General features: G+C 40.5%; 3 protein-coding genes across 5 annotated transcripts in view; 2 read left to right on the top strand and 1 right to left on the bottom strand.

Moving 5' to 3' along the window:
- The window catches only part of cyfip2 (cytoplasmic FMR1 interacting protein 2), a 36,390-nt gene extending 30,203 nt beyond the window's left edge, over window positions 1-6,187 (top strand). For 2 of the 3 annotated variants that reach the window (XM_084041087.1, XM_084041089.1), the window contains 5 exons: window positions 1,369-1,441; window positions 1,588-1,682; window positions 2,439-2,677; window positions 3,223-3,370; window positions 4,016-6,187. In XM_084041087.1, coding sequence (XP_083897213.1) covers window positions 1,369-1,441; window positions 1,588-1,682; window positions 2,439-2,677; window positions 3,223-3,370; window positions 4,016-4,183 — 723 coding nt within the window. In that variant the 3' untranslated portion in view covers window positions 4,184-6,187. Of the gene's footprint in view, window positions 1-1,368; window positions 1,442-1,587; window positions 1,683-2,438; window positions 2,678-3,222; window positions 3,371-4,015 lie in introns of those variants that run through there. The other variant, XM_084041088.1, reaches the window with a different exon arrangement.
- A 1,234-nt stretch (window positions 6,188-7,421) lies between these two features.
- On the top strand, window positions 7,422-20,102 carry hmmr (hyaluronan-mediated motility receptor (RHAMM)). The gene is made up of 20 exons (XM_084086064.1): window positions 7,422-7,552; window positions 8,834-8,932; window positions 9,416-9,516; window positions 10,045-10,122; window positions 10,316-10,504; window positions 10,600-10,686; window positions 10,885-10,996; window positions 11,179-11,244; window positions 11,504-11,577; window positions 12,868-12,941; window positions 13,106-13,473; window positions 13,581-13,729; window positions 15,358-15,593; window positions 16,493-16,609; window positions 17,550-17,732; window positions 17,837-18,031; window positions 18,785-18,839; window positions 18,955-19,131; window positions 19,544-19,712; window positions 19,925-20,102. The coding sequence occupies exons 1-20, from the start codon at window positions 7,513-7,515 to the stop codon at window positions 19,942-19,944; spliced, it is 2,589 nt and encodes an 862-aa protein (XP_083942190.1). The 5' UTR covers window positions 7,422-7,512; the 3' UTR covers window positions 19,945-20,102.
- A 371-nt stretch (window positions 20,103-20,473) lies between these two features.
- LOC311033958 (insulin-like) lies at window positions 20,474-22,886 on the bottom strand (the record flags this gene model as incomplete). The annotated part of the gene is made up of 2 exons (XM_084041696.1): window positions 20,474-20,616; window positions 22,694-22,886. 2 exons carry the CDS (start codon window positions 22,884-22,886, stop codon window positions 20,474-20,476), a joined length of 336 nt encoding a protein of 111 aa, XP_083897822.1.
- Window positions 22,887-24,758: the final 1,872 nt, after the last annotated feature.

The following is a 24,758-nucleotide window of genomic DNA, read 5'->3' as shown; positions in this document are numbered from 1 at the left end:
GTTTGCACCACTGTGTTCTTCTTTTTCACCATCCTTCTTTGGCACACAGAGTTTCACCTCCAGCCATGGAGGCAACAGGTCCACATTGTTTGCTTATGAATATTCACAAAGAATTGCTAAAATTGTTAAATTAGCTCAAATGATTTCAGTAAATGTTTCTTAAAATAAATTACACAGGTCGCACACACACACACACACACACACACACACACACACACACACACACACACACACACACACACACACACACACACACACACACACACACACACACACACACACACACACACACACACGCACACACATTTGAATACTATATATAGAAGAAAAGGTTCATTAGATAAAAATCTACTCAGTAGGTATGATGCTGAATGCTTCCATGGCAGAGGTGACGGTGCATCTCTGTTTCAGTCTAGTGCCTCTGCCTGCATACTGCATGCCTTTCTCATCTAACACTAGCCAACTGTTAACTCTGTATCATTTCTCTTTGACTGCCATGGTCTGTGAATGCGTAGCACGTTTGTGTAGTGAAGTGTAATGGTTTTATCCATAGATGTGTGAGTGTGTGGTGCAGTGTGCCATTTCCTTGCATGCCCTCTTTTTTCTTCTTTAATCTTCTTCTTGTAGCCAGGGTAAAGTGTGGTGCTTAGTTTGGTCTAAGAAACCATCAATATAAATACAACCTAACAAGAACGTCCAGTTACATGAACATTAGGGTTATTCCAGGAAAAGCAAGAAGGATCAGCTTCCCTTTACGACACAGCCACTGTGTGACATGGTACACTAGTATATGAGCTTAATTCTGAAGTATGCTCTTTCTTAACCACATCATTCCTAGTAATCAAGTGATTCATGAGATTAGTGAATGGTTGTAGTGTAAATGTGACCTGTAGGTGCTAAACCAGATGAGACAGGATTTGGTGCAGGCAGTGGAGCAGATTATATCCTGGAAATATTGCACTATGGTTATGTCATGATGAACAGACATTTTCTGTGCAGTGTGCTAGGCAATTAACCGGTTTCTTATAGCGCTCGTAATCGAGGCAAAAGTTAGAAATAATTGTTATATTGATTTGAAGTCATATCGCAAAATTCCCTCTGATTCAGTCTTATACAAAAAAGTAGCAAAGATGCAGGCCAGTTCTGATCTCAGCTCTGGTGAAACTCTGTGCACAATCAGAGGTGGTGCTTTCTGCTGTGTTTAAATGCATGCTCTATACACAGCGACATCTTGAGTGTTATCTGAACTCTGAGAGAGTAAAACTAGACATTTACTGTGTGTATACAGTTAAGTGTTCCTACTAGTGTATACTGTCTGAGAGGCTTGTTGTTTTAGAGAACCTGTCTCTTTGTTTATTTGAACCTCAGTCCCAGGAGGAAGTGTGTGACCTGCTACATGCAGCGCCCTTCCAGAACATTCTGCCCAGAGTCTACATCAAAGGTAAGTTCAGAACACTCAGGCCTATTAGCTTCTCTCACACAATACTGAAGACAGATTCAACACTGTGTGTGTGTGTGTGTGTGTGTGTGTGTGTGTGTGTGTGTGTGTGTGTGTGTGTGTGTGTTTTTGCTCTTGCTGGTGTACAGAGGGAGAGCGCCTTGAAGTGAGGATGAAAAGGCTGGAGGCCAAATATGCTCCTCTTCACCTCGTGCCTCTGATTGAGAGGCTGGGAACCCCACAGGTGAGTTCTAACCCACCTCTGCTCTCATCCTCCCATGCTCTCACACACATGAGGCACGCAGACATAAGGTGCTTACATTACTAGCAATGAACACACGGAGCATACACATACATGGATGCCAGGACAGACAATCCCTCAAGACCAGTGGTTTTCAAACTTTTTATTTTCAAGGACACCCATAACTCTGAGTGTACAAGTGGGTTTGGTTCTATTTGCACACTCTCAGAGTTACAGACCTTGAAAGGGTCCATTTAGAACCCCCTCAAGGAACGCTGAGGGTCCCTGGAGCCCACTTTGTGAACTACTGAGAACTCAGTCAGCTTCACTACTGTCCGCTGACTTTTGCCTTCCATTGTCAAGTATTCTCAAAGCATACCAACTCTATTTTAGACATTTCCTATTGGCAGATCACACAGACACTAAAAATGATGTCCAGTCATGGTCCGCTTTTGGGCCCACTGTGTGTCTGTGCAGACCCTGTGCATGTCCATACGTGTCCTTTTTGTGGCAACGATGAATTAGGCTGAAGACATCAGCACGTGTACAATCAGCTTCTCTGTGAAGCTGTATTTTGCATAGGGTGTGTCTTTCTCGTTATATATTTCAATTAATCGAAAAAGCGATTGAATAATCGTCAAGAAAATAATCGATAGTTGCAGCCCTACTGGAAACATATTCTTCTGATAATTGATTTGCGTATGTCCTGTTCTCTCCTTGACATTTCCCTGCTTCCGGAACCACGGCTGTCTTCCTCAGCAAATCGCCATCGCTCGTGAGGGGGACCTGCTGACCAAAGAGCGTCTTTGCTGTGGCCTTTCCATGTTCGAGGTCATTCTGACGCGCATCCGTAGCTTCCTGCAGGATGCCGTGTGGCGTGGGCCCCCGCCCACCAACGGAGTCATGCATGTGGACGAATGCATGGAGTTTCACCGCTTGTGGAGCGCCATGCAGTTTGTCTACTGCATCCCTGTCGGCACGCACGAGTTTACAGCAGAGTGAGTGATGAAAATTATGCTCACGCTTTTGCGTTTGTGTGAATATGTGTGCACACATCTGTATTCATGTCAATCTACATACATTGTCTAAATGCAGTTCTTTAGTCCTGCTAAGGGTGCCCTGTTTCCACCAAAGTGTTTTGTTTTTGTGTGGCGCTCCCATCGAAAATGATTAAAAACATACGCTGTGCTCAGGACAGAAATACCTTGGTGGACACAAGCTCTTTGTCATGTAGGACAGGGGCTCCCAAACATTTCCATTCAAAGTACCCCCCAAAAAACATAACCTTTGGCTACCCCTATTGCAAAATGGCTTAAACAACAAAAAGAAAATCGCATCACGACATGTTGTGATCATGTAGATCTGCTATTTTAGATTTTTTTTTTTTTAAATGTTGACAGAAATGACATGCCCATTTATTCATGTATTTATTTATTTTATGGGCTGCCCCCTCTTTGAAAATCTGTGATGAAATCAAAGCATTGTATTGGAGTGTTTGTTGGGTCTGTATAATGATATGTGTATGTGTTGTTTCACCTTCCAGACAGTGCTTTGGTGATGGTCTGAACTGGGCCGGCTGCTCCATCATCGTTCTGCTGGGCCAGCAGCGCCGCTTCGATCTCTTTGACTTCTGTTATCACCTACTCAAGGTGCAAAGACAGGATGGCAAAGATGAGATCATCAAGAATGTGGTGGGTTTCTAATGGATTTCTATTCTTTTTATGATTAACAGTGTTGTTGTTTTTGTTTTGTTTTTAGACAAAAAAAAGATTTAGTCACAAGCTCTTGTTAATACTTTTTTTGTTTTGTTTTTTGTTCAAGGTTTTTTTATTTTATATTTTCACATACAGGTCAATAACAAAAGGCATACAAAAACAGTGAATGTATGTTACCCCTCCCACCCCCCCAAAGTTCCCGCTCCGAAAGAGCCACAACCCTGGTATCTTATTGTACCATTAACACAAAGGACAATACAAACAAGTAAAAAAAAAAAAAGTATACACAGTAATACTTTTCATTTCTTAAATAATGTATTTATAAAACCTGCAGACAGATTTAACAACTTTCACTTTCCAAAATAGCAGATATTGTGACCTTGTAGATTGCCCATTTTTGCTACTTTTGCCCAACACTGTCGTAAGACGAAGTAGGGCCTTCATTTTTTGTGGAAAAAAACGATACGCTGTAAACACTCGTTAAACACTCACAACATGCACAATCACACAGGCTTTGGGTCATAAATGATCAGTTACGTTCTGTTTTCTAAGTGGTTGCATACAGTACATCCTCTATTCTTACTCTCCTTATCTCTCCCCCCACCTCTCACCCCTACACAGCCCTTGAAGAAGATGGCGGATCGCATCAGGAAGTACCAGATCTTGAACAATGAGATCTTTGCCATCCTCAACAAGTACATGAAGGCCGTGGAGACGGACAGTTCCACCGTGGAGCATGTTCGCTGCTTCCAGCCTCCTATACACCAATCCCTGGCCACCACTTGCTGAAGACACACCCCTTGCACAAGTTAACACACACACACACACACACACACACACACACACACACACACACACACACACACACACACACACACACACTCTCCATAGCTGTGATCCACATTCTGCCTCTCACTGGTCGGTCCGTTATTCAGAGCTACAGATGTACTCTGATGGTATATTAGTGTTTCCCATGTTGGCACAAAGTATACCAAGACAAATTACCTTGGAATTTGTCATCGGGTCCAGAATGTCTCTAATAATCCTTGAAGCTACAACGGCCATAGGACTGTATGGTAGAAAAGCTACAACTTGACATTGTCATCTCTGTATTTGTGGCTCTGAACCCCTAACCCCTCCAAAATCTTAGCAACTTATGACGTGGATGAGACCAATGGTGGAAGTGTAATATTGACACCATTTCCCGTTTTTTTCTTCTTCCGTTTCTTTAACTTTTCCTATCCGTGTGGCTGTCACTCAGACTCATGCATGCCTGCCCCTTATTGAAAATGGCTGTACACCTGTGGATTGGTTCATTGACACAAATGCCAACAGACTAGTTGTACACTATAATCTCTATGCCTAATTTTGTCTTCGTGTTCATTCAGAAGCTGTCCAGTGACCCTGCAGATGAAATCCAATTAACATTTGGGATATCAATTAACCAAACAGGGTTAAAAAACGTATATACCCAATTAACTCAATGACTAATTTTGTAGAGTATTGTAGCCTACAGTGATTGATGGTTTAAGTCCTGTGCGGTGTTCTGATAAGTACTACTACAACTGCTGTAATATTGCTACAGACCTCATTATTTTTGTGCTATGACCCAGACCTTTAACCACTTCAAACCGGTGTGTTTCTAGCGATACTGTACATTTCAGTACTTATCACCTCACAGCACACCTCCCTGCTTTGAAAGGAATGAGGTAACAGCGTCATTCATTGGTTTTCTTTTATTTATTTATTTTTTATTACCCGCTTTCCAGGTTTTCTTGCCTTTGATTGGGTACCACCCCCTCTGTAAATTTCACAAAGAAGTGAAGTGTTCTGAGTGTTGTAATTGTTCTTGTTTTTAATTATTGATAATTTAATTTACATCCTACTCTATGTATACTTGCCTCTTCTACTGACCGGAAACCTCATCAGCTCTTTTTATTTCTTTCTCTCTCTCTCTTTTGTCAGTTTGTTGAATCGTTTTTTATATTCTGTACATGAATACAGTGATATTGTTTACCATTTTTAAAGACACATCCTCATCTGCGCAAAATGTGTTTACTTTTTTTCAAGGGTAAAAACAAAGAAACAAACATTTGAGAAAATACCTCTAGGTTGTATGAAGTCAATGCTGTACTAGATTAACCAGTTTTGAGTGTGAATGAACGTAGGTCTGGAAAGAAGACCTGCAAATTAATCTGACTGTACATTTAAATCTCCCCCAAGGGAAATGATGTCCCTTTTTAGGAAGAATAAATAAACAAAAGAAAATCCTCTCAAGGGAAGTTTCCCCAAATATATTCAGTATTTAGTATTGTTGGAATTTTGCTTTAGATTTAGCAGTGTTATCAAAATATGCAAAAAATAGTCCCTATTTTTTTCTTATAAAGCAAAATTGTGTGAAATCTTGAGAGGAAAAACTTACAAACACCCACTTGGTTTTGTCTACCTTTATCTGTTCCATTTTTGAATGAAGAAAGCTTCTTTTGTAATTCCAGTGGTACTTTTATTATATTTATTCACACAGGTCCAACTTATTGTTCATTTAAGGGTTAATCTAATGAAGAAGAAAATAATAAAATAAGAATGACGGTACCAATGCATCATCTTCAAACCTTAGCATGGCAAGTGTAATTTATTGTCATCAATGACTCCATTTGTGACATGAGGTTTTGTTTATATTGTTGTATGAGTGACCATGTTTTGAAATACAAAAAAAGAGAAAAGACTATAAGATGTACAACAATAATGGTCCTGTGAAGGATTTTAAATTATGTTGTATTTCCATGAAATAAAAATATCTAACTAAAAATCATGAAAGGGTGATATTAGTGGCATTTGATTTGTGGGATTGAAAATTATCTTAAAACTACCGCATGATTCTCTGTTGTCTAATAGTGGATCTCTACACATATTTGTGGAATACATTACAGATTTCATCGGACTGTAGATTACTGAACAAATGATTATAGATTAGTCCACAGATTAAGGAAGATCTGACAGTACATTATTATTGTACAGATTACTGGACATACGATTGTAGATTACTGCATAATTTACTCAATTTACGACTAATTACAGTGCAGAATAACATTATCCACTTCAGCCCTATCTATATACATTTCGTTCATTTGAAAATAGCCGATTTACAAGCTCACAATGTGTCACACTAAATGTATTCATTTGAAATCTTGTGAAACGGGACATTCTGCATACTTTATACTTTTGGTACCATAAGTACATTTTGATACCTGTACTTTGACTCAAGTCAATTTTGAATAGGCTCTATGCACAGCAGCCATATTATCACTTCCTTCACAGGTGTTACCAATGATACTAATGAAGGCTCTGTTCCATTTAGTGTAGCACAGTGGTTCTCAGATTTTTCAATTTTCACGACCCCATTATAACTCTGAGAGTGTACAAATGGAACCAAGTAAGGGTCCATTTGGAAACCCCTTAAGGAACCATGAGGGTTCCTGGACCCACATTTTTGTCCCACTGGTGTAGCAGTGTTTCCAGTGAGCCAACATGCACAATATCAGCACCCTGACTCTGATTGACCAGAATGGAACAGAGTCTTCATTAGTATCATTGGTAACAGAAGTTGAAGGAGTGATTGGTTAACCGCGCATCACCAGGCTTTCTGATTGGCTGAGAGGCTTTCCTCAAGGCTGTCATCAGTGTCACCAGATTCTGTGAGAAATAAGCAACCAGGTCTATGAAAAGAAACATGAAACATTATTACACATACATATATTTGAGAACCACTGGTTTAGATCGTAATCAAAAAAAGTTGGAAGCAAGCCCAGTTTAGAACTTTAGAAACAAGGCCAAAACATCCCAACCACCAATATTTACAAGCAACTTCACAGAAAAATAAACCCAAAGTCGCTTATAATAAGCAGACATGGCAACCCTGGCTGTCATCTGTTGACGAGGAGCTCATTGGCTAGAAGCGCGTGTGACGTCAATTTGAAAAGCTGGCGCTGCGCTGAAATCAAACAGGCTCCATTTTACAAACACACAGACGTTTGTTTTGTTTGTTCTTCCATGTCTGTTACTGCACCGCGTATCTGACGTTATTCGCTATTTCATTTGATTGGTTTTGTACTTCAACCATGTCTTTTGCCAGAGGCAAACGATTTGACGACCATGTGGGTGAGTATTAGTTCAGTAATGTTGTTTAGTTTAGTAGCAGCTTACTTACTGTTTGGTAGCAGCTAAGCCTCACATCCAGTGTTGTTACCCTCCTATGCTAACGTAACGCAGTGGTGGAAAAAGTACTCACATTTTGTACTTAAGTAAAAGTATCAATACTGCAATGTAGAAATACTGTTACAAGGAAAAGTCCGGAATAAAAAAAATACTTGAGCAAAAGTATTGGTATCAAAATGTATTCTCAAGTTTTCAAATGTTGATGGCTGATCTACAATGCTAGGCATTGTGAGCTTGTAGATCGTCCTATTTTTAAAATTAGTTGTGACATTGTAATGTGATTAAAATGTTTGTTATCAGGGCGTCCTTGAAAAAGAGAGCTAGCTCTCAATGGGTTTCCCTGAATGAATAAAGGAAAAAGAAAGAAAGAAAGAAAATGGCCGAGAAAGTGGTTAATGCATTTTATAAACACAACCAAGGGCGAAGATGAGTAATAGAAGTCAGATAATGCGTGTTTTGTAGTAACTAGCAACTAAAGTTTTACATTTTAGTGTAGATAAAGTATAATATTTGCCTCAGATGTAATGGAGTAGAAGTTAAAGTACTGAAAATTGGAAATATTCCAGTTAAGTAAAACATACCTCAAACGCAGTGCTTGAGTAAAGTTACTTTACACCATAGCCTTGGCTCTGCTTTACCCCACAGTTTAGGTGGCTAGCAGCTTACATTGGCATGTTGTTGTTAGGCCCCAAATGCTAATAAGATGGCTCAGCGTTCCCTGACTCTGTTTGACCAGAATGGAACAGAGCCTTCATTAGTATCATTGGTAACACCTGTGAAGGAAGTAAGAAGAGGCCCAATTTTGCTCCGAAATGGCTGCTGTGCATAGAGCCTGTTGCTGTGACACTTGTTCCCAAACTAGTGTGCCCTAAACAAAAAGTAATCTACTATATCAGTTCAATACTTAATAAACACTTGACATGCCGTCCTTAATTTGGGTACGCCATTATAGCCGAAATATTTTCCACAACTTTAATAACCCAGCATTAAAATTACCTGTTGCCCTGTCTTTGATTTATACTCCACATAACAGATATACATTTAGCCTTGGATCAAGACTATCATAGATTTTATCCAGTCTGACTTTTTCAAAATCGATGAAATGAGTCTATGATAGTCTTGATCCAAGGCTAGATATACATCGAACTACTCGTCGCAACTTTCCAGCAAGCAACACCATCGTTCTATGGAGTTTACGTTTGTTTTATTTTATTTTACCCCCAGGCTGTGCTCCAGCTCCTGGAGACTATGACATCAAACCCATCCAGCCGAAGGGAGCTGTGACCTTCCACAGATCTGACAGGTTCAGACCCACCAAGGACGGTGGGTAAAAAAGACATTCAAGTCCTTAAATGATATCTACCATGGAAGCTGGATGTCTTGACATCATGCATTAAAGTTCTCAGTCGGCACGACTGATTTCAGCCATTTGGATTCCATAGAAGCATGTCTTCTATGAAAGCATGTCGTTCACCGAAAATACCAGATCTACAAGCTCACAACATGCTGCGACGTGTTGTGAGCTTGTAGATCATCTATTTTCAGTCATGTTAAGATGAAAGAGTATTTGAAGTGGTCAAACTAGCAATAGAATACAAGTTTAGAAGCATCTTCCATAAACATGAATGGTCTCAGAAATGTCATAAGAGCAAAGTTTAAAGCCTCAACCTGTGATTTATTCAACTTGTTGGCTGTATGTAGAACAGCAGCAACATGGGTTTAAAATGATAAACATCATCATTACATTTTCATTCATGACGTTTTATTTTTGCTTTATTCCATGATTTATCATCTCTTTGTCTACAGCTGCAGGGGACCTACTACCACCACCACCACCCTCACCCTCACCCTCAAGAAGTGTCAGCATGTCACCTGTCCGCGGCAGAACCATGTCTGTTGATCGCCTTGTAAGTTGTGGTTTGGTGGGTGGACTGTGTTCAAGTCAACAAATCCAAAGAATAACATTAAGTAAAAGTGAGAACATTATTTTTTTTCCAACCTGGTCCCCGATGTCAGCAAAAGTAACAGGACAGACAGTGATGACTTTTGCTCCGTCATGCATACAATATCACTATGGCACACCAAATACTTGGTTGGAAAAGTCTTTAAAATCAATATTTGTCGAAGACAACTTTCATATTAACCCTGGTCCCTCCTAGGATCTTCGTTTTTTTTAGTCACACCCAGGGTCTCATGTTACACAATTCTAAAGTGGTTAGAAACCCCCAAAAATCATATCCTATTAAAAAAGCAGCCAAGCATTTAAAATGCAAAACAAAATGACCTGTCTGTCATTTTCTAACTGGTTATCTTGAGATGAGCCCAGAGTCCCAGACCTGAAACCCCTCTGGATTTACTCTAATTAGAGATAAAATGAATGTGTTTCTATGGTTCTCATCGAAATATGAATTATCCCACTCTTTGGACAAACACAGGTGGAAGGGTCAAATGCAAAGAAGGGGCGAAGTGGCATTACAATGGAGATGAAACTGAAGAGTGTCTTGGAGAAGCAGGTAAGTAACTCGCACATCATCAACCAAGTATTATTTACCCCATTTTTGTTTAAAAGCTCAACTCTATTCTAATAGTAATCTGGCGAACGAGTATCTGTTGCTCTATCTATTGCTATATAATGTTTGTTCAGTAACGGGTCTCTCTCTAGTTTGTCCGTAAATCTATTGATCTATTTGACCCGCTTCCTCCCAGATCCGCTCCTTGGTACAACAGCGTGGGGAGCAGGACCAGCATCTTCAGTCCCTGGAGGAAGACCTTAAAAAGCTGCAGGCAAAATTGTTGACAGCAGTCCGGGAGAAGACGGCCCTCTCTGCTAATATGGCCACCTTGGAGAGACAACTGGCTGAGCTCAAGAAAGCCAACAAGTTCTTGAAGAACAAGGTCCGCTTATCTGACTTCTATACTCTCCTTCGCCCTTGGTTGTGTTTATAAATATTTAAACCTCTTATGAGAAGTGTGTTTTATTTCATCCGTAGGCCTCTGCTGACACAACAAAGAAACAGATCAACTCTCTGATGATGGAACTGATGGAGGCCAGGAACAATTTGGATGCTAAAAACAAGGTATGGGAGACGCAAATGTACTTTCCCTGGTTCTCTTCCAACTGTGTACACCTATAATGTCGTCATTGAATAAAGCAAAATACAAATGACCTTGCACAGTGAAAGGCAGTGCAACCACAATCATCATCACACTTCAACATTTGCAGGCTTGTGCTGAAGTGTAAACTACTGTACGGGTTTTCTGTGTTTGTGTATCAGGAGTTAAGTGACCTGCACATCACTACAGAAGGACAGCTGAAGGTGCTGGAAATGGACCTGCAGACCACTAGAACTGCGCTCACAACTCTCAGGGACCAAAACGGGGATCTGGGTAAGGATTACCAGCGGAGCAGGTTACCTTTTTTGTAAAGATTTTGTAAGTTAAAATTAGTACATGACAAAGCAAATTACAAAGGCTTCAAAATGGGAAAGGGCAAGGTCATAACCTGGTCACAAATGAACTAAAATTGTAACTAAAATAGCAAGGGCTATAATTTAATTTACTTTTCACAGAGGACCTCCAGCAAGTAACTAATTCAAGGAATGAAGAGCTGGAGAATGAGATGGATAGACTGCATGGTGAGTCCTGAACTAAGTGTGTTGTCTGTAATGGTTTGAAAGGCTGAATTACAGTAAAGTGATTTGCCTTCACCCACTTAGTTATTATATTTGCATTACTATGATTATAAAATGTTGTTGTGTAGATATTTTGTTAAAGAACCAATAGTCATCCCAAGTATAATCAGAATATTGAGGTATTTGGTCAAATATTTCTGGATATTTGATTTAGTCCATATCACCCTGCCCTACATTATGACTTTTATACCTATGTTTTCAGCGCTGATGGAGGAACTGAGAGCAGAAGTAAGGGCTCTGCAGGACTACCTAGACACGGCCAACGATGAGATCCAGGTGAACTATTCATTTAGCATTAATTAATTAGAATTAAAATGTAATGAATTACATTAGAAAATGTAGGTTTTTAAAAATGTAAGTTAGTTCTATCTGTATGGTAGAGTATGTTAATACGATATAACTTATAATGGGGTGGTTGTATTTTGTCTCCCTGCTCTTCTATTGAGAAACTTTGATTGTGTCAAAGGTCATGTCTCACCTAGACACAGGATCTGACCTGAAGGTCAAGATTCAACTTATCCCCTTAGCAAGTTAGCAGGCAGGCTCTATTAGATCATGGCAAAACATGTCAGCACTTGCGCAGTAAACCGGGTTCAAAATAAATAGATGCTCAACAGTATTATCAATGTACATTAACACCTAAATCCATAGACATAAAATAAGAAGATGCCACATTTGGCGATTGTAAATCAACGTCGCTGCCTTATTGCCAGGGAAACCTAGCCATAACTCCTGTGCAAGAAATATGCCTGAGTTGTATACAAGACGTGCCTTGAGACGAGAGTTGAGACTAAAACCCCTTTCTGTTAATAACCATTACTGTTACTACATAAGATCTGATGGTGTTTTGGTATGAAACCCACATTTAAAATGTAATCTGTTAGCCTATCAAACCAAACCACTTGAAGATGGGTTGAGAATGCAGTTAGTTATGATGATTTTTAATTGTGGAGAGGCATACATGGGGCATGCATGCATTAGAAGTCCCCATAATATATGCATCGCTCCAAAGAAGCAACCAATGACGTATCTACGTGTATATATATCTATGCCTAATTGTACCTCATTTGATTCAATGCAGCTGCATAAATCAGTGAAACTATAAGGTCGGTATTATACTGTCTGCCATGTTTTGAACCTGCTGTAGTTTTTAATCTGAACAAACTACACAATCAGTCTAGGTTATCATGCCTATTTCATTACATTTGATTTGGCCATACTATTAAAATATCGCAATCTTCTGGGGGCTAAACTGCACTAAATGTCAGGTATATCACGTATGTGTAACTAAAATGGCATGTGAAGGAGGGATCAAGGCCACGAGATGCACAAGCGCGTCCTCCTTCCCGCGGACCTGGTCGGAAGAAAAAAGGTTTTTCACCCAAGGCCAGGGCCGGAAAGGCACCGAACAGTCTGCTGTCGGCTAGCTCACGTTTTAACAACCCCCAGACTTCTGCTTCGTCACCCACACCGACGATGATCTTACTGGTTTTGCATTTGTACTGTAACATATACATATCTCCATTTATGTGAATTCATACAATACTCTGATTTGTTTGCCTGCAGGACCTTCGGCGGAAGTGTAATGAGAGGGAAGAGCCAGATGGAACCGCAACAGAGATCCAGCAGGAGAAACTATTGTAAGCAATCGCCAGTTAGCTGAAAATAACTGATTTACCAGCTAACAGCGTATCACGATACTTTAGCTTGTAGATCGGTTCTTTTTGGCAAGCAACATGGCCGCACTGCTGAGTATTAGGCTCTAAAACATCCATGACACTAATTTGATGCGTGTTGTGCACAGGGAACTAGAGAGAGAAGTGGAACAGCGCACTGCAGAACTACAACACTTCCAGACTGTTGTGAGGCAGAAAGAGGAGGAGTTGGTGACTTGGCAGCAAAAGCTTCAGGCCTCCCAGCACACTTTGAGAGAGACCGAGGAGAGACTGAGTAGTTGTGAGGTGGAGTTGAGATCTTCAGAGGAGGCGCTGGGCGACATGAAGGCCCAGATGACACAGACCAGTGAGGCCCTTGAGGAGTCCCTGAGTAAAGTGAGCCAACAGGAGACAGAGCTGACCAGACTGAGAGATGTGCTAAGGAGAACGGAGCAGAAAGTGGATGAGAGAACATCCCAACTCGCAGAGAGGCGCCTGCACTACGAAGAAGCCATTAGTGCGTACCAAATCAAATGCCACATTTTGTGGAGTTTATTTTCTTGGATTCAAATACATTTTAGAGTTGAGTTTGTTCCGTGTTTTATTTTCTGTCTTTGGTTTTAGGCAGGACACAGCAGGAGGGCCTGAGGCGAGTGGAGGAACTGGAGACGGAGCTCAGCGCCCTGCAGGAAGTCGGGAGGGAGGAGCAGAGCAAACAGCTGCGTCTTCAGCAAGATCACGCTGCTCTAACTGAGCAGCTGCAGAAAGAAAAGGTAACCGGAATGTGTGTCACTGAACAGAATATTAATGGAATAAATCACATTATTAAATATAATCTATAATTGTTCCTCATACAATACCTAATAAAGAAAAAACATTACAAAATCAGATATAGACCTAATATATGTTACAATACATGTTTTAGGCCCTATTTGAACTGCCCACACATGGGACTGCAACTTTATTTATTGAGATGACATCGTAGAGACGTAGACTGTTAACCGCCCACATTCCAAAGGTTAAACGTTTACCAAAAAACGTCCAAATGCCCATCCCTAATTACACATGTTGATATTGCAATGATACATTTTCGGTATATTGTGCAGGCCTATTACACATCCCGCAACCCACTCGGGATAGGCAGGGTAAAAAACACACTCTCCTGTGATGTCCTAAGAACTGACTGACTGCATCTGACAGACACGCCAGAGAGACGGCCTACTTCGAGAAAGATTGACAGTTCTATTACATTTGAAAGAACAGTTGATATGCCACAGGAATTATGTCATGTCATAAAAATAATCATTTGGTCCGCACCTCATCATTTGGAGTATTTGTCAGTGTATATTTGCACGTACGGTGAAATGTGTCGTCTGCATTTAACCCATCCTAAGTAACGGGAGCAGTGGGCGCTACTGGGGCAGCAGTTAGTGGTTAAGTGTCTTGCTCAGGGACACATAGACCAGGGCCGGGACGCTGTTTCCCAGGCGGCCTCTCTACCCATTCAGCTATTGCTATAATGTTCTAGTTAACCCAGTACAAATGTATAGCTTGTTTCAGATGTCAGGATTGTGGTCGATATTATGGTTTCAAATAGAAGAGGAAGAGAGATATTAGAAAGGGAGACGTGGGATGCAAGAACCACAGAGATAAAAGGAGAAGATGAATGCATGAAGGACAGCTCATTCAAGATATAAAGCAACAAGAGGAAAAGAAGACTAAATTGATTCAGACGCAGAACAGAAGTCGAGTGGAGAAAATGATTAATTGTGAAAAGACAGAATAATGAAGCTATGAGACTGGGGAGGAGCAGAGAAATACCAGCCCTCTGGACAACACCATTATCTAAAATAAAGGATATATAGTATAGATGTGTACAGTATATATAATTAACGCATTGTGACTGGCATATAATTAATCATTCAGTAAAACTTCAAATGATCATAAACCGCTTGGGCTTGCTATGTGTATAGTTACAACAAACAACAAACAAAACTATCTTAGTCTCGGATTGAGGAACAAAAAGGCCATAACTGGTGCTAACCTGTTTAAAATATATTTACCAATGTGTGCAACCGCTCCTTCCAACAATTTCCTGTCAGTTTACCACCCTGCTTTGCCATTGCTATAACGGATTGCTGATGACTTTTAGATGATTAGATTACATTGGATAATTTTGATGAAGTGATGGTATTAATTTGATGTCAAATTGGTAGTAAAAAAAGTATTAAAAACTGTTGTCTGATACCTATATACTGTATGCACACACAAAAACGTATTTTTAGAAAACGATACAAATATTTTTCGAAAATGTCCGATCTACAAGCTCACTTTGACGCACTGTGCGTATAGATTGGGTATAAGTTCAAGTGATTTAAAATGTGTCATTGTGTTCCTGTAGGCCCTTGTCGCCTCTCTGTCTGTCCTGCTGCACCAGGAGAAGGCAGAGTCCGACCAGCGTATGAAGGACCTGAGGGATGAAATGGAGGAGGTGCTGGGAGATCTGGCTGCCATGGAGGAACAGGAACAGACTCGCCGAGTTATGATGGTGGAGACCAAGGGAGGGTTCCTGAGCCTCCAGCAGGACCATGCAGAGCTGGAGAAACGTCTGAATGAAACCAGGGCCCTGCTTGACAGGTAAAGATCTAAACCAGGCACTCAGGCAAATCCTCTTTTAATTTAATGTGAAAATGGACCAGTATTTTAGTGCATTTTGTCTTTTTTGTTTGTTTTAAAAGATGTGATTACTCAACGGTGCTCCCTTAGTGCTTAGTGTTTCTCAAACAGGGTACTAGTACTCAGAAATCTTTTTTTTAAATTTCTAGAATCGGTTACCTCTGGAAACTACCATACATGTTTGGAAAATATTGATGTGCCCTATATTTTAAAAATGCAACCAATTGTCATATCAGCCACCGGCCAATAAAACCAAGTTGCCAGCTAGCTTGCTGTATTTTGGCCCTAGCCTGAGTGAGTTTTGAATATTGAAGCAAAAAGAAAAATAGATAAGTGGACAAAAAGAAGCTACAGACACCACAAATGTGTCAGTATCAGACAAACATTTTGTGCTGGTGAAAAAATATTACACTACTAGTAAAGAAAGATGAGGGGGGGGGGGTCCCCCCAAAATGGCAACCGGAGGGTGGGAAAGCAGTGCTGCGACCGCAACCTGGCAGCTGTCAAGCAGCCCAAGCCAGTGAAGCCTCCACCAGCCAGGGCAGCAGCCCCAGGATCCGGTCTCTGAAAGGGAGGAGGAGAAGGGTGGGTTGGCTGGTCACTCTGGCATCAGCCCCCCCACACACTCAAGAGAGCCACATGTCCATCTATTCTGGTTGTACCATCTTTACCTCGATACAATACATGTCATGTGTTTGTACCATCTACCTGACCGTATGAGTCTCACAGTGTGGCAAACTAAATGCTACACAGGAAATCTAGAAATTCAGTTGATTGGTGGAACAAGCCCAGTTTTTGGCATGATGAAATTGTTAATATTTGTTTTGATTCATCAAACCTTTTGTTTGTGACTTGTTTAGTAAGATAACGGAGATGTCTGCGTTGGAAGAGAACCACTCGATGGCTATGAAAACCCTTCAAGAACAGCACACAGACTCACTCCACAAGACAGGAGACACTGCTGCTGAGCTGGAGAGGTGACTGTCTGTATTTAACCTTAATAATGAAACGTCAGTTTGATTAATGGGCTTTCTTTTTCATGACCTTTGCATTTTAACAGCTAGAATGACCGGCTAAATCTTTGTCACACAACCTTGTCCCTCGACAAAGATTACACGTTTTCAACTGAAAAGTGTTTTCAGTTGAAAATGCGTCGTTGTCAATTGATATGGTTGTGCAAAGTATAAATTGGGCTTTAAAGGACCATAATGGTGCTCTGGCATGACTCAAAATATACTTGACATAACTTCCCATAATTTTCATATATATGGCAAAGCATATCATGGTTTGTTAGATTTTCAAGGACTTCTTTAGATTCTATTCATTTCAATGTGTTATGAAAATCTACTTGTAGGTCTTACTGAAATAAGTAATCCAACACCCTACGGGTGCGTTTATAATTACGTGCCTGACTGTGCTCACTGGTCAAAATTCAAGGGCTTTGCTGAGCATTCAGAGCGCACACTGACTGCTCTGATTGAAAAGCCAGGTTATCCAATTGTCTGAACATTGCCAACAACAATGTCGGAGGAATACATATCCATTGCATTGAAATGTGATGGTTGTGGCTTGTTTGAAACTGACAGTATTCACCATGCATCTACAGTTATACGTACGTAACAAAACGTACTGTATATCATGTTTATACATGAAATTAATTAATATACTTTTGAAATAATTTTAAAGATAAATGTCAATGTTGCTTAACAAGTATCTACTCTAATAGTCCCTGGAAAAGAGATTGATTAATTCAACCGTCCATGACAATCGTGCAATGCTGTTTAGCCAACGAACATGAAATATAAAATAAACAAAGCCATAGCCATTAATGGACAAATGGTCTGTTTCTGTCAGATATTTGGCTGAATATGTGAATAGACAATTGCATGCATTGATGGCAGTATGGCCCAATTCCAGCACTAAACAGGCTCTACAGCAAGCAGAGGAGAGGTCAAGAACACTGGAGGAGGAGGTGGAGCGAGTCACTCGGGAGATGAAAGACGAGATGATCAGCACAGTTCAGCAGAAAGAGGATGATTCCAGGAAGCTGAGGGAGGAGGCAGACCGCAAACACCGTGCAGCTCAGGAAGAATGGGTGCTGTACGTACAACTTATCGCACTTTGAGTTTTCCTTTGGTACCGAGCACAACTTTTTCATGTCCCGAGTCATTTGTAATGTTTTCGTTTCCTTGACTGTACTGTAGGGAGAAGAGGACTCAAGAGGCAAGTCATGCATCCCTGGTTCTTCAACTTACAGAACAGGTGAAGTCTGTAGAGGCAAGCCACGACCAACTGCAGGATCAAGTGGAGACTTTGGCTCAGGAGAAGGTCACCCTGCAATGGGAAATGTTAGAACAGAGAAAGGACCTTGAGGGACAAGTAGCTGAAGCACAAGACAGGTGAGGGGGGTAGTCTTTAAGAGTTTATGTATCAAGTTCTGCATTATACAACATGTCAAGTAGATTGTCCTTTTAACAATAATATGATAGCTGACAAAGGCCTGCGTAGTCTGACCATGTTCAGCATCCCTTATGTTCCAGGAATTGAATTCCAAAGAAATGTAAAATTCCGTCCCATAATGTGTGGGTTGTACTGCCGTTTCTACTATTGTACATGGTCAAACTGCAGAACCAACAGCTTCTTCTGCTGCTCAAAAGTTTTTCCAAAACATCTTGCCCAAACAAACTCTACAAAACCTCCTTTCTAATCTCTTCTTTAAAAGAGTACTTCACCCAAGAAATGACTTCATTTTTATCGTTCATCTACCCGGTGATGTCTTTAACTAACAGAGAATCTTTGTTTGTAAAACATTCCTTAAATGAGTAGTTCACATAAAAAATTACTTATTTTCTATCAATCACCCCATAAAGCTTTGAATTCATGGAGATTTGTTTTGTTTTTGTCGCATTCCTGAGCCAATAATTAGATCACCGGCAGAGTCTGGTTCACCATAATGCTTGGATAGTTGGACAAGTTGCACCTTGCTGCAACTGTTAAAAAATGCCTGCACCCTGCAGGCTCCTCAAACTTACTGTCAGAGAGCATTATGTTCACCATCGGACACATTCAAAGCACAAATCTTGCCTCACAGCAGATTTACCCCCGACTAATGAAACGAATACCTATTTTAACTTCTCTGTTCTCTGTTAAAGTTCCGAGTGGAAGAAACGATATGATGAGCTGTTGGCTAAAGTCAAGCCCTTCCAGGTGAGCTTTTCCCTAGAGAAAATGTTAAAAGCTAAAAAAAAAAACTGATCCATAACAATTTGAATTTTCAGTAATTGACGCTTGTAAATAACAATTAGTTGTTTTGTTCATACAGGAACAGCTTAATGGCTTCGCTGCAGAAAGAGACGCACTGCTCAACGTAAACGGTTCTAACCAGGAGGAGTTGAACCGTCTGGCTGGAGCTTACGCTCGTCTTCTGGGACATCAGAATCACAAACAGAAGATAAAACACATGGTGAAGCTGAAGGACGAGAACCTCACGCTTAAACAGGTGAAACGCGCGCGCGCGCGCGCACACACACTACTTCAGGCTTACTCTGGGTGGAAACTGATGCCATTATCAGGGGACCCACTATACTGTATGAACATGACTGGCCATTGGCCAATGGCTGTGGTTCACCACCACCAGTCTGAGTAATAACTAACATCATTTCAATTACATTATTTTTCTATGCTATTTGTCCAAGTGACACTATGTACACACGCTAGTGACACACACACTATTATATCATGCATTTTTTCAGTTTAGACACTTTTGGTTGCATAATGCTTTGGTTGCTGTCATTCCTCTCCACTCTAATTTGCTGACTACTTGTGTCTGCAGAAGTTGATTCTTTATGGCTTTGCTTATGTTACCTCTAGCTTCGTTGTGAATCTTCCCTTCATACTGTGTGTTTTTGTAGGAGGTGTCGAATCTGCGTTCCCAGGTGAGTCGGCAGAAGTCCCAGCTGGAACAGCTGAAGTCGGAGCTCCCTGTAGCCGCCCGCCGCAGGTTTGATCCCAGCAAAGCCTTTCAGCACAACACCAAAGAGAACACACAGCCAGAAACGCCGGTCGCCCTCCGAGACGGTGGTGAGTAGTGCTAAACTGACCGACCGCCTGCCGTGTCACACCAGTCTCCTCATAGACAGAACAATGTTATGTAGATTAAAGAGAATTTAATCTCTTGAGCAGGGATAACTGTAACCATTTGACAATCACCATTTGGATTTTCAGTGAGTCTTTGTGAAAAATCTAATGAAAGTATAGTACAGTATTTTAATCATTTCTCTTCTGTCCTCCAGGAAATCATCATTATTTGTAGATGGGGTCAACATTTTGGATTTCATCAATGTTTTACAATTTTAATGTTACTTCATCTGTTTTACAATTTTAATGTTACTTTTTTATTTTTTTTTAAATTATACCAATGTTTGCTTTTCAATGCAGGTTTTTAATTACATTGTCTATTCTTTTGTAAGGAAATGGCTTTCCTTTGAAAATAGCCTAATGTTTCCTTTTCAAGACTTTTATATATATTAAGTCAAGAGTGTTTTAAAAATTCTGTGAAATAAATGTTCAGTTGACATTGACAGGTATTATTTGAATTACTTTGAATTGGATATGGCCCACTGCAGTCAGTAGAGGGCACTCTCGCACTGTAACCAGACACATTATACACCCATAATAAATACAAACACACTGAGTTCCAGCCACAAAGGACACGCAACGTCAAATCTTTTCAGTCAAGCTCAAGCTGCTTTATTTGCTATTGTCAGAATTTGATAATACATAGTCACTATGTATTTGGCCACAGTGGCACTTAAAGACTTGTATAAGTGGTGTCTGTGGAGTCATGCACAGTAGCTCTCCAGGTGGTAAATGCTGCAAGGCTTATGACAGCACTTCTCCACAATTCCTCGCTTCACCTTGGGGTTATTGTGTCCAGACAAGGCCTCCCTCGGTTTCTTCTGTCTAGGCCGCTTAGACGGGAACCCTTTGAAATTGACAAGTTTCCATAGCCATGTGTGAGTCGACTGTTATCAGTGCTATTCAGTTTAGTGTAAAACCCATGGCTATGTAGTAGCTTTAGTAGTTATGCAAGTTCTCCAGTTGCGGTGCATGAACGTAGCATATGATTCCAAAGTTAAAAATAAAGGTGTAAATTATATGTTATGTTAAATAGCTATATATTCCAAGAACAGTCATTGCTATTGAGTGTTCGTTCATTATGGATGCATTACTGGATGCTACACAGCTCTACATTGCAGGCTACATTTCCAATATTCTGCATGAGCAGAACTCATACAGAATACTTTTTTTTTAACTTCAGAACCCCTGTCGGATCTTTGAGGTCTTTGTAGCGTAAGATTCAAATATTTTTGGGAGAACATAATGAGGAACTTTAGAGTACACAATTTATTTAAAAATGTCTGTTGCTTTGAGAGTACACAATTTATTTAAAAATGTCTGTTGCTTTGCTAACATCTGATGCTGGAGAGGGTCTTGGTAAGAAACCAAAAGAACATGTCACAATTAACTTCAAGAGAGGCAGCTAGAAGCTAATGATAGTTTGAATGACCCCAAACATTCTTTCTCCAGCTGACTTACAAATTGGCATTCTCACTAGACTGAACTTGAATTTTGAACACAGTGGGTAGTAGAGACTGCTAGTGGGAAGAAGGCGGTATCATACACCCCCGGAAATTTACTTCTAATCAGTGTCTCTAGATTAGAAAAAATATGTACGAAATTATGTTAAAAAGTTGTCTAAAGGTCACATACCATTTATATGTTAATTGGTGCCGCCATTATCAAAACATCTATTTTCACTAAATCAGCCACTGTTGCACCTAACTGAACAAATAAGGTGTCTAGACCTATGTTTTAAGCATTACAATGAAACTATTCTCAAAGTGATCACATGTACCTGTGGCATGCTGGTGTGCAAATGAGTGCTGCCGTTACAATATAATCACGTTTTTTACCAATTGTCAAGCAATCTTTTTTTTTTTTGCCATCTGCAATATAATGGCTTTCTCCACCAATGTGTTCATAAAGATCTCTTCTAACACCTCAATTACTTCCGTCTGAACTCCTCTGGGAAACTTAGTTGGAGCCAATCAAAGTTGAGAATTACTTTTCCGTCATTCAGCAGTGGGCAAAGGCTCAACTGGGCTGGCAGCTGCCTGTATTGCCCAGCGCTGACGCTTCTGCTCTGGGAAACTTTGTGGTAGCCAATCAAAGTTGAGAAGACCTGGTGTGAAAAAACTGGAAAAATATAAATTGGACAATATAACCTTGTAGGACTTATAACTAGAGGTGTGTGGGTGTGCTGAATCCATTGCCTACTTTTCAATGGGCATGTCCATTAAATTTGGCCTTAACTTTCTAAGGTGATCTAAGAGTCTCTCCTTTTTGTGATAAACATAAGAACAACAGAAATGCATCTATTACCATGGTGCAGCCATCCCCTTACCAAGTGCATACTGATTATCCGTTTCTTGTTCCCCACACCAATGATGAAGTAGGTAGGTGTCCTTGCATAGCTTATGGAATGGATTGAGCACCCCCACAAGCCCCTTAGACGTGCCACAAGCTCATATTGGCCAAGTAGACATCTTTTATGAACACATAGGTGAAGAAAGCTGAGCAATTATTTTGCAGATGGCAGCACTCATTTGCACACCAGCATGCCACAGGTACATGTGATCACTTTAAGAATAGTTTCATTGTGCTCCTTGACCCTCTAAACCTTATTTTTAAGTGCAATATTGGCTGATTTATAGTGATCTTTTGATAATGGCGGCACTGTTTTGCATATAAATGATGTTACATTTTTACAACTTTTTTACATTTTGTATTGTCAATACAGTTAACATACACTTTACATTAAATTGGTAATTTGTGATATTATCAAACATGAATGTCAAACATATCAGACGGTTTATATTTCCCAACAGGAAATGCATGTATTTAAGTCAGTCTGACCAGAATCAGGGTTAAAACATCCCCACTGGTGATAAGACAATTAAAAGCAGAAGAACCCTGGTTAAAATCCTCTCTGGTCTTACCGAGCAGGGGCTGCAGATCTCGCTTATGGTTTGTGTGGTTGGGGTTGAAGAAGAAACCCCTCTCCCCACATACAAAGTACAACGCATCCACCAGCTGAGAGCCACACAGGTGCTGTGTGGGGACGGAGCCTACCGCTGGGAATGACAGCACCAGCAGTAAAAGCATGGACACAGCCCGTGGTACCACCGCCATAGGAGGAAGACCTCTTTAAAAAAAAAGCACACGTCCAACACGTTATGATCCTAGATTGAGAAGAAGAGCTGAGATAAAGACTGAAAAGGTATCAGCGTTCTCATTATAAAACTCCAGATGCCTACAGAGATTATGGCTGAAAGAGACAGAATGGCTTTGTCAGTTGAACTAGAGCATTACAGAATTAGTTCCCTTACTATAGGTGAATTTTGAGATGGATTCATTATGATATGCCTGTCTGAGATGCTATGCTGTAATAGAGCAGATGAAAAGAATTGAGCTGCTCTTGACTTAACATACATTCCTGATGGTAATTTATTAGCGGCATGCAGAAAAGATTGAGACTTACAGTTCACCAACCCCAAAAAGGCTTTTTATGCCTTATTCCAGGGGGGAGGGGGGGGGGATGACATGCAGCAAAACACCTCGAGTAGGATTTGAAGCTCTTGGTGATCCACCGCGGTGCACCACTCCAAATAAGAACTTTGAAGAAATAAAAGATTTTAGCCTTTTATTGCATAGGTCAGGTTGAAAAGCCTCAATGGAAAAAGATCTATTGTTGAATATATTTAACTTTTTTCAATTTGCAGTCAGCCAGTACGAACAAAGTGAAAGCTTATGTTGTGTGATTGAGTACAAAATGGTTTCTTGGTTGACCTGGCGTTATGTACTGAATTTGTCAATGTTACTTCAGAGTCAGACCTACCCTGAATTCAAATCTACACAGTTCCTACCTGAACATGAATGAACGTTAAATTCTGCTTCAATATAGAATTCTGTGCATTAAAGAAAACGTACCTAACAAAAAAGTGAACCTAAGTTCTATGCCCTCCACCTCCATTGATTAGAACTACCATGGAATAGAAGGTGGTTCTAAGTCGTGTCTGTTTTATTAGGATTATCATTATACAAATGTATATATTCCTTATTTCATTACAGTCCAGTACTATTATTATTATCTTGTTGTATATTGCTGCTGTTGCACATTGTTGCGGACCATGTCACACCAACATTTCACTGCTTGTATACCTGTATGAGTGAGTGACAAATAACCCCTCTTGATTCCCTTGATTCTTGTGTTAATTCCTTTTCAGAGCTGATTTTGCCTTTAGAATTTGAATGTATCCCCAGCCAAGGAGACTAGTGGTCCAGGCACGCTAAAGAGCCTTTATTGAGATCTTAAAGTTTACTGGACAGCACTGAGTGGAGAATGAATCACTTTAACTGTTTCTTTCACAAAGCACATTTCACATTGGCTGTTATCTGGCTTACCTAAGAACCTCTATCACTCTTGGCAGTGTGCCAGCAGGCTTACCTAAGAACCTCTATCACCCTTGGCAGTGTGCCAGCAGGCTATCGTTGGCATATTAGGTGGGTTACGTTCAGATGTATCGAACACAACCCAATCATTGATATAGCTATGCATTTCAAAACAGTTGAAGGAAATACAGAAACATACCAGCCAGTGTTTGGCAGTTCAGGGCAGCAGAGCAGGTGTCAGGTACCAGAGAGAACGTCTGAAGGTCTGTACACAATTATACATGCAGCGAACATTCACACTCGTTCCTCTCCCTTTTATTATGGCTCCTCACATCGACCTGGTCTTTGTCGGAGTCAGCGGAAAACACTACGGTCCTCTCTCATTAACGAGATGACCTGTAAGTATGTTGATTCGCACTGAGGACATCTGCACTCTAGGACTTTTACTATCCAGTATGTGACCTGCTCTGAACTCTGAGAACAGCAAAGCTATTGTAAGATGAGAGGGGAGTTAGCCAGTAGGTCTAATACCCCATGCTGTGGTGTGTGTGTGGGTGTGTGTCCTGACTGGCCCAGCTCAAGAGGTGACAACACAACACAAACACCATATGC

Source organism: Gymnoscopelus microlampas, assembly GCF_963454915.1.
Source record: "Gymnoscopelus microlampas genome assembly, chromosome: 18".
Taxonomy (NCBI): domain Eukaryota; kingdom Metazoa; phylum Chordata; class Actinopteri; order Myctophiformes; family Myctophidae; genus Gymnoscopelus; species Gymnoscopelus microlampas.
This window is presented reverse-complemented; position numbering and strand designations above follow the sequence as displayed.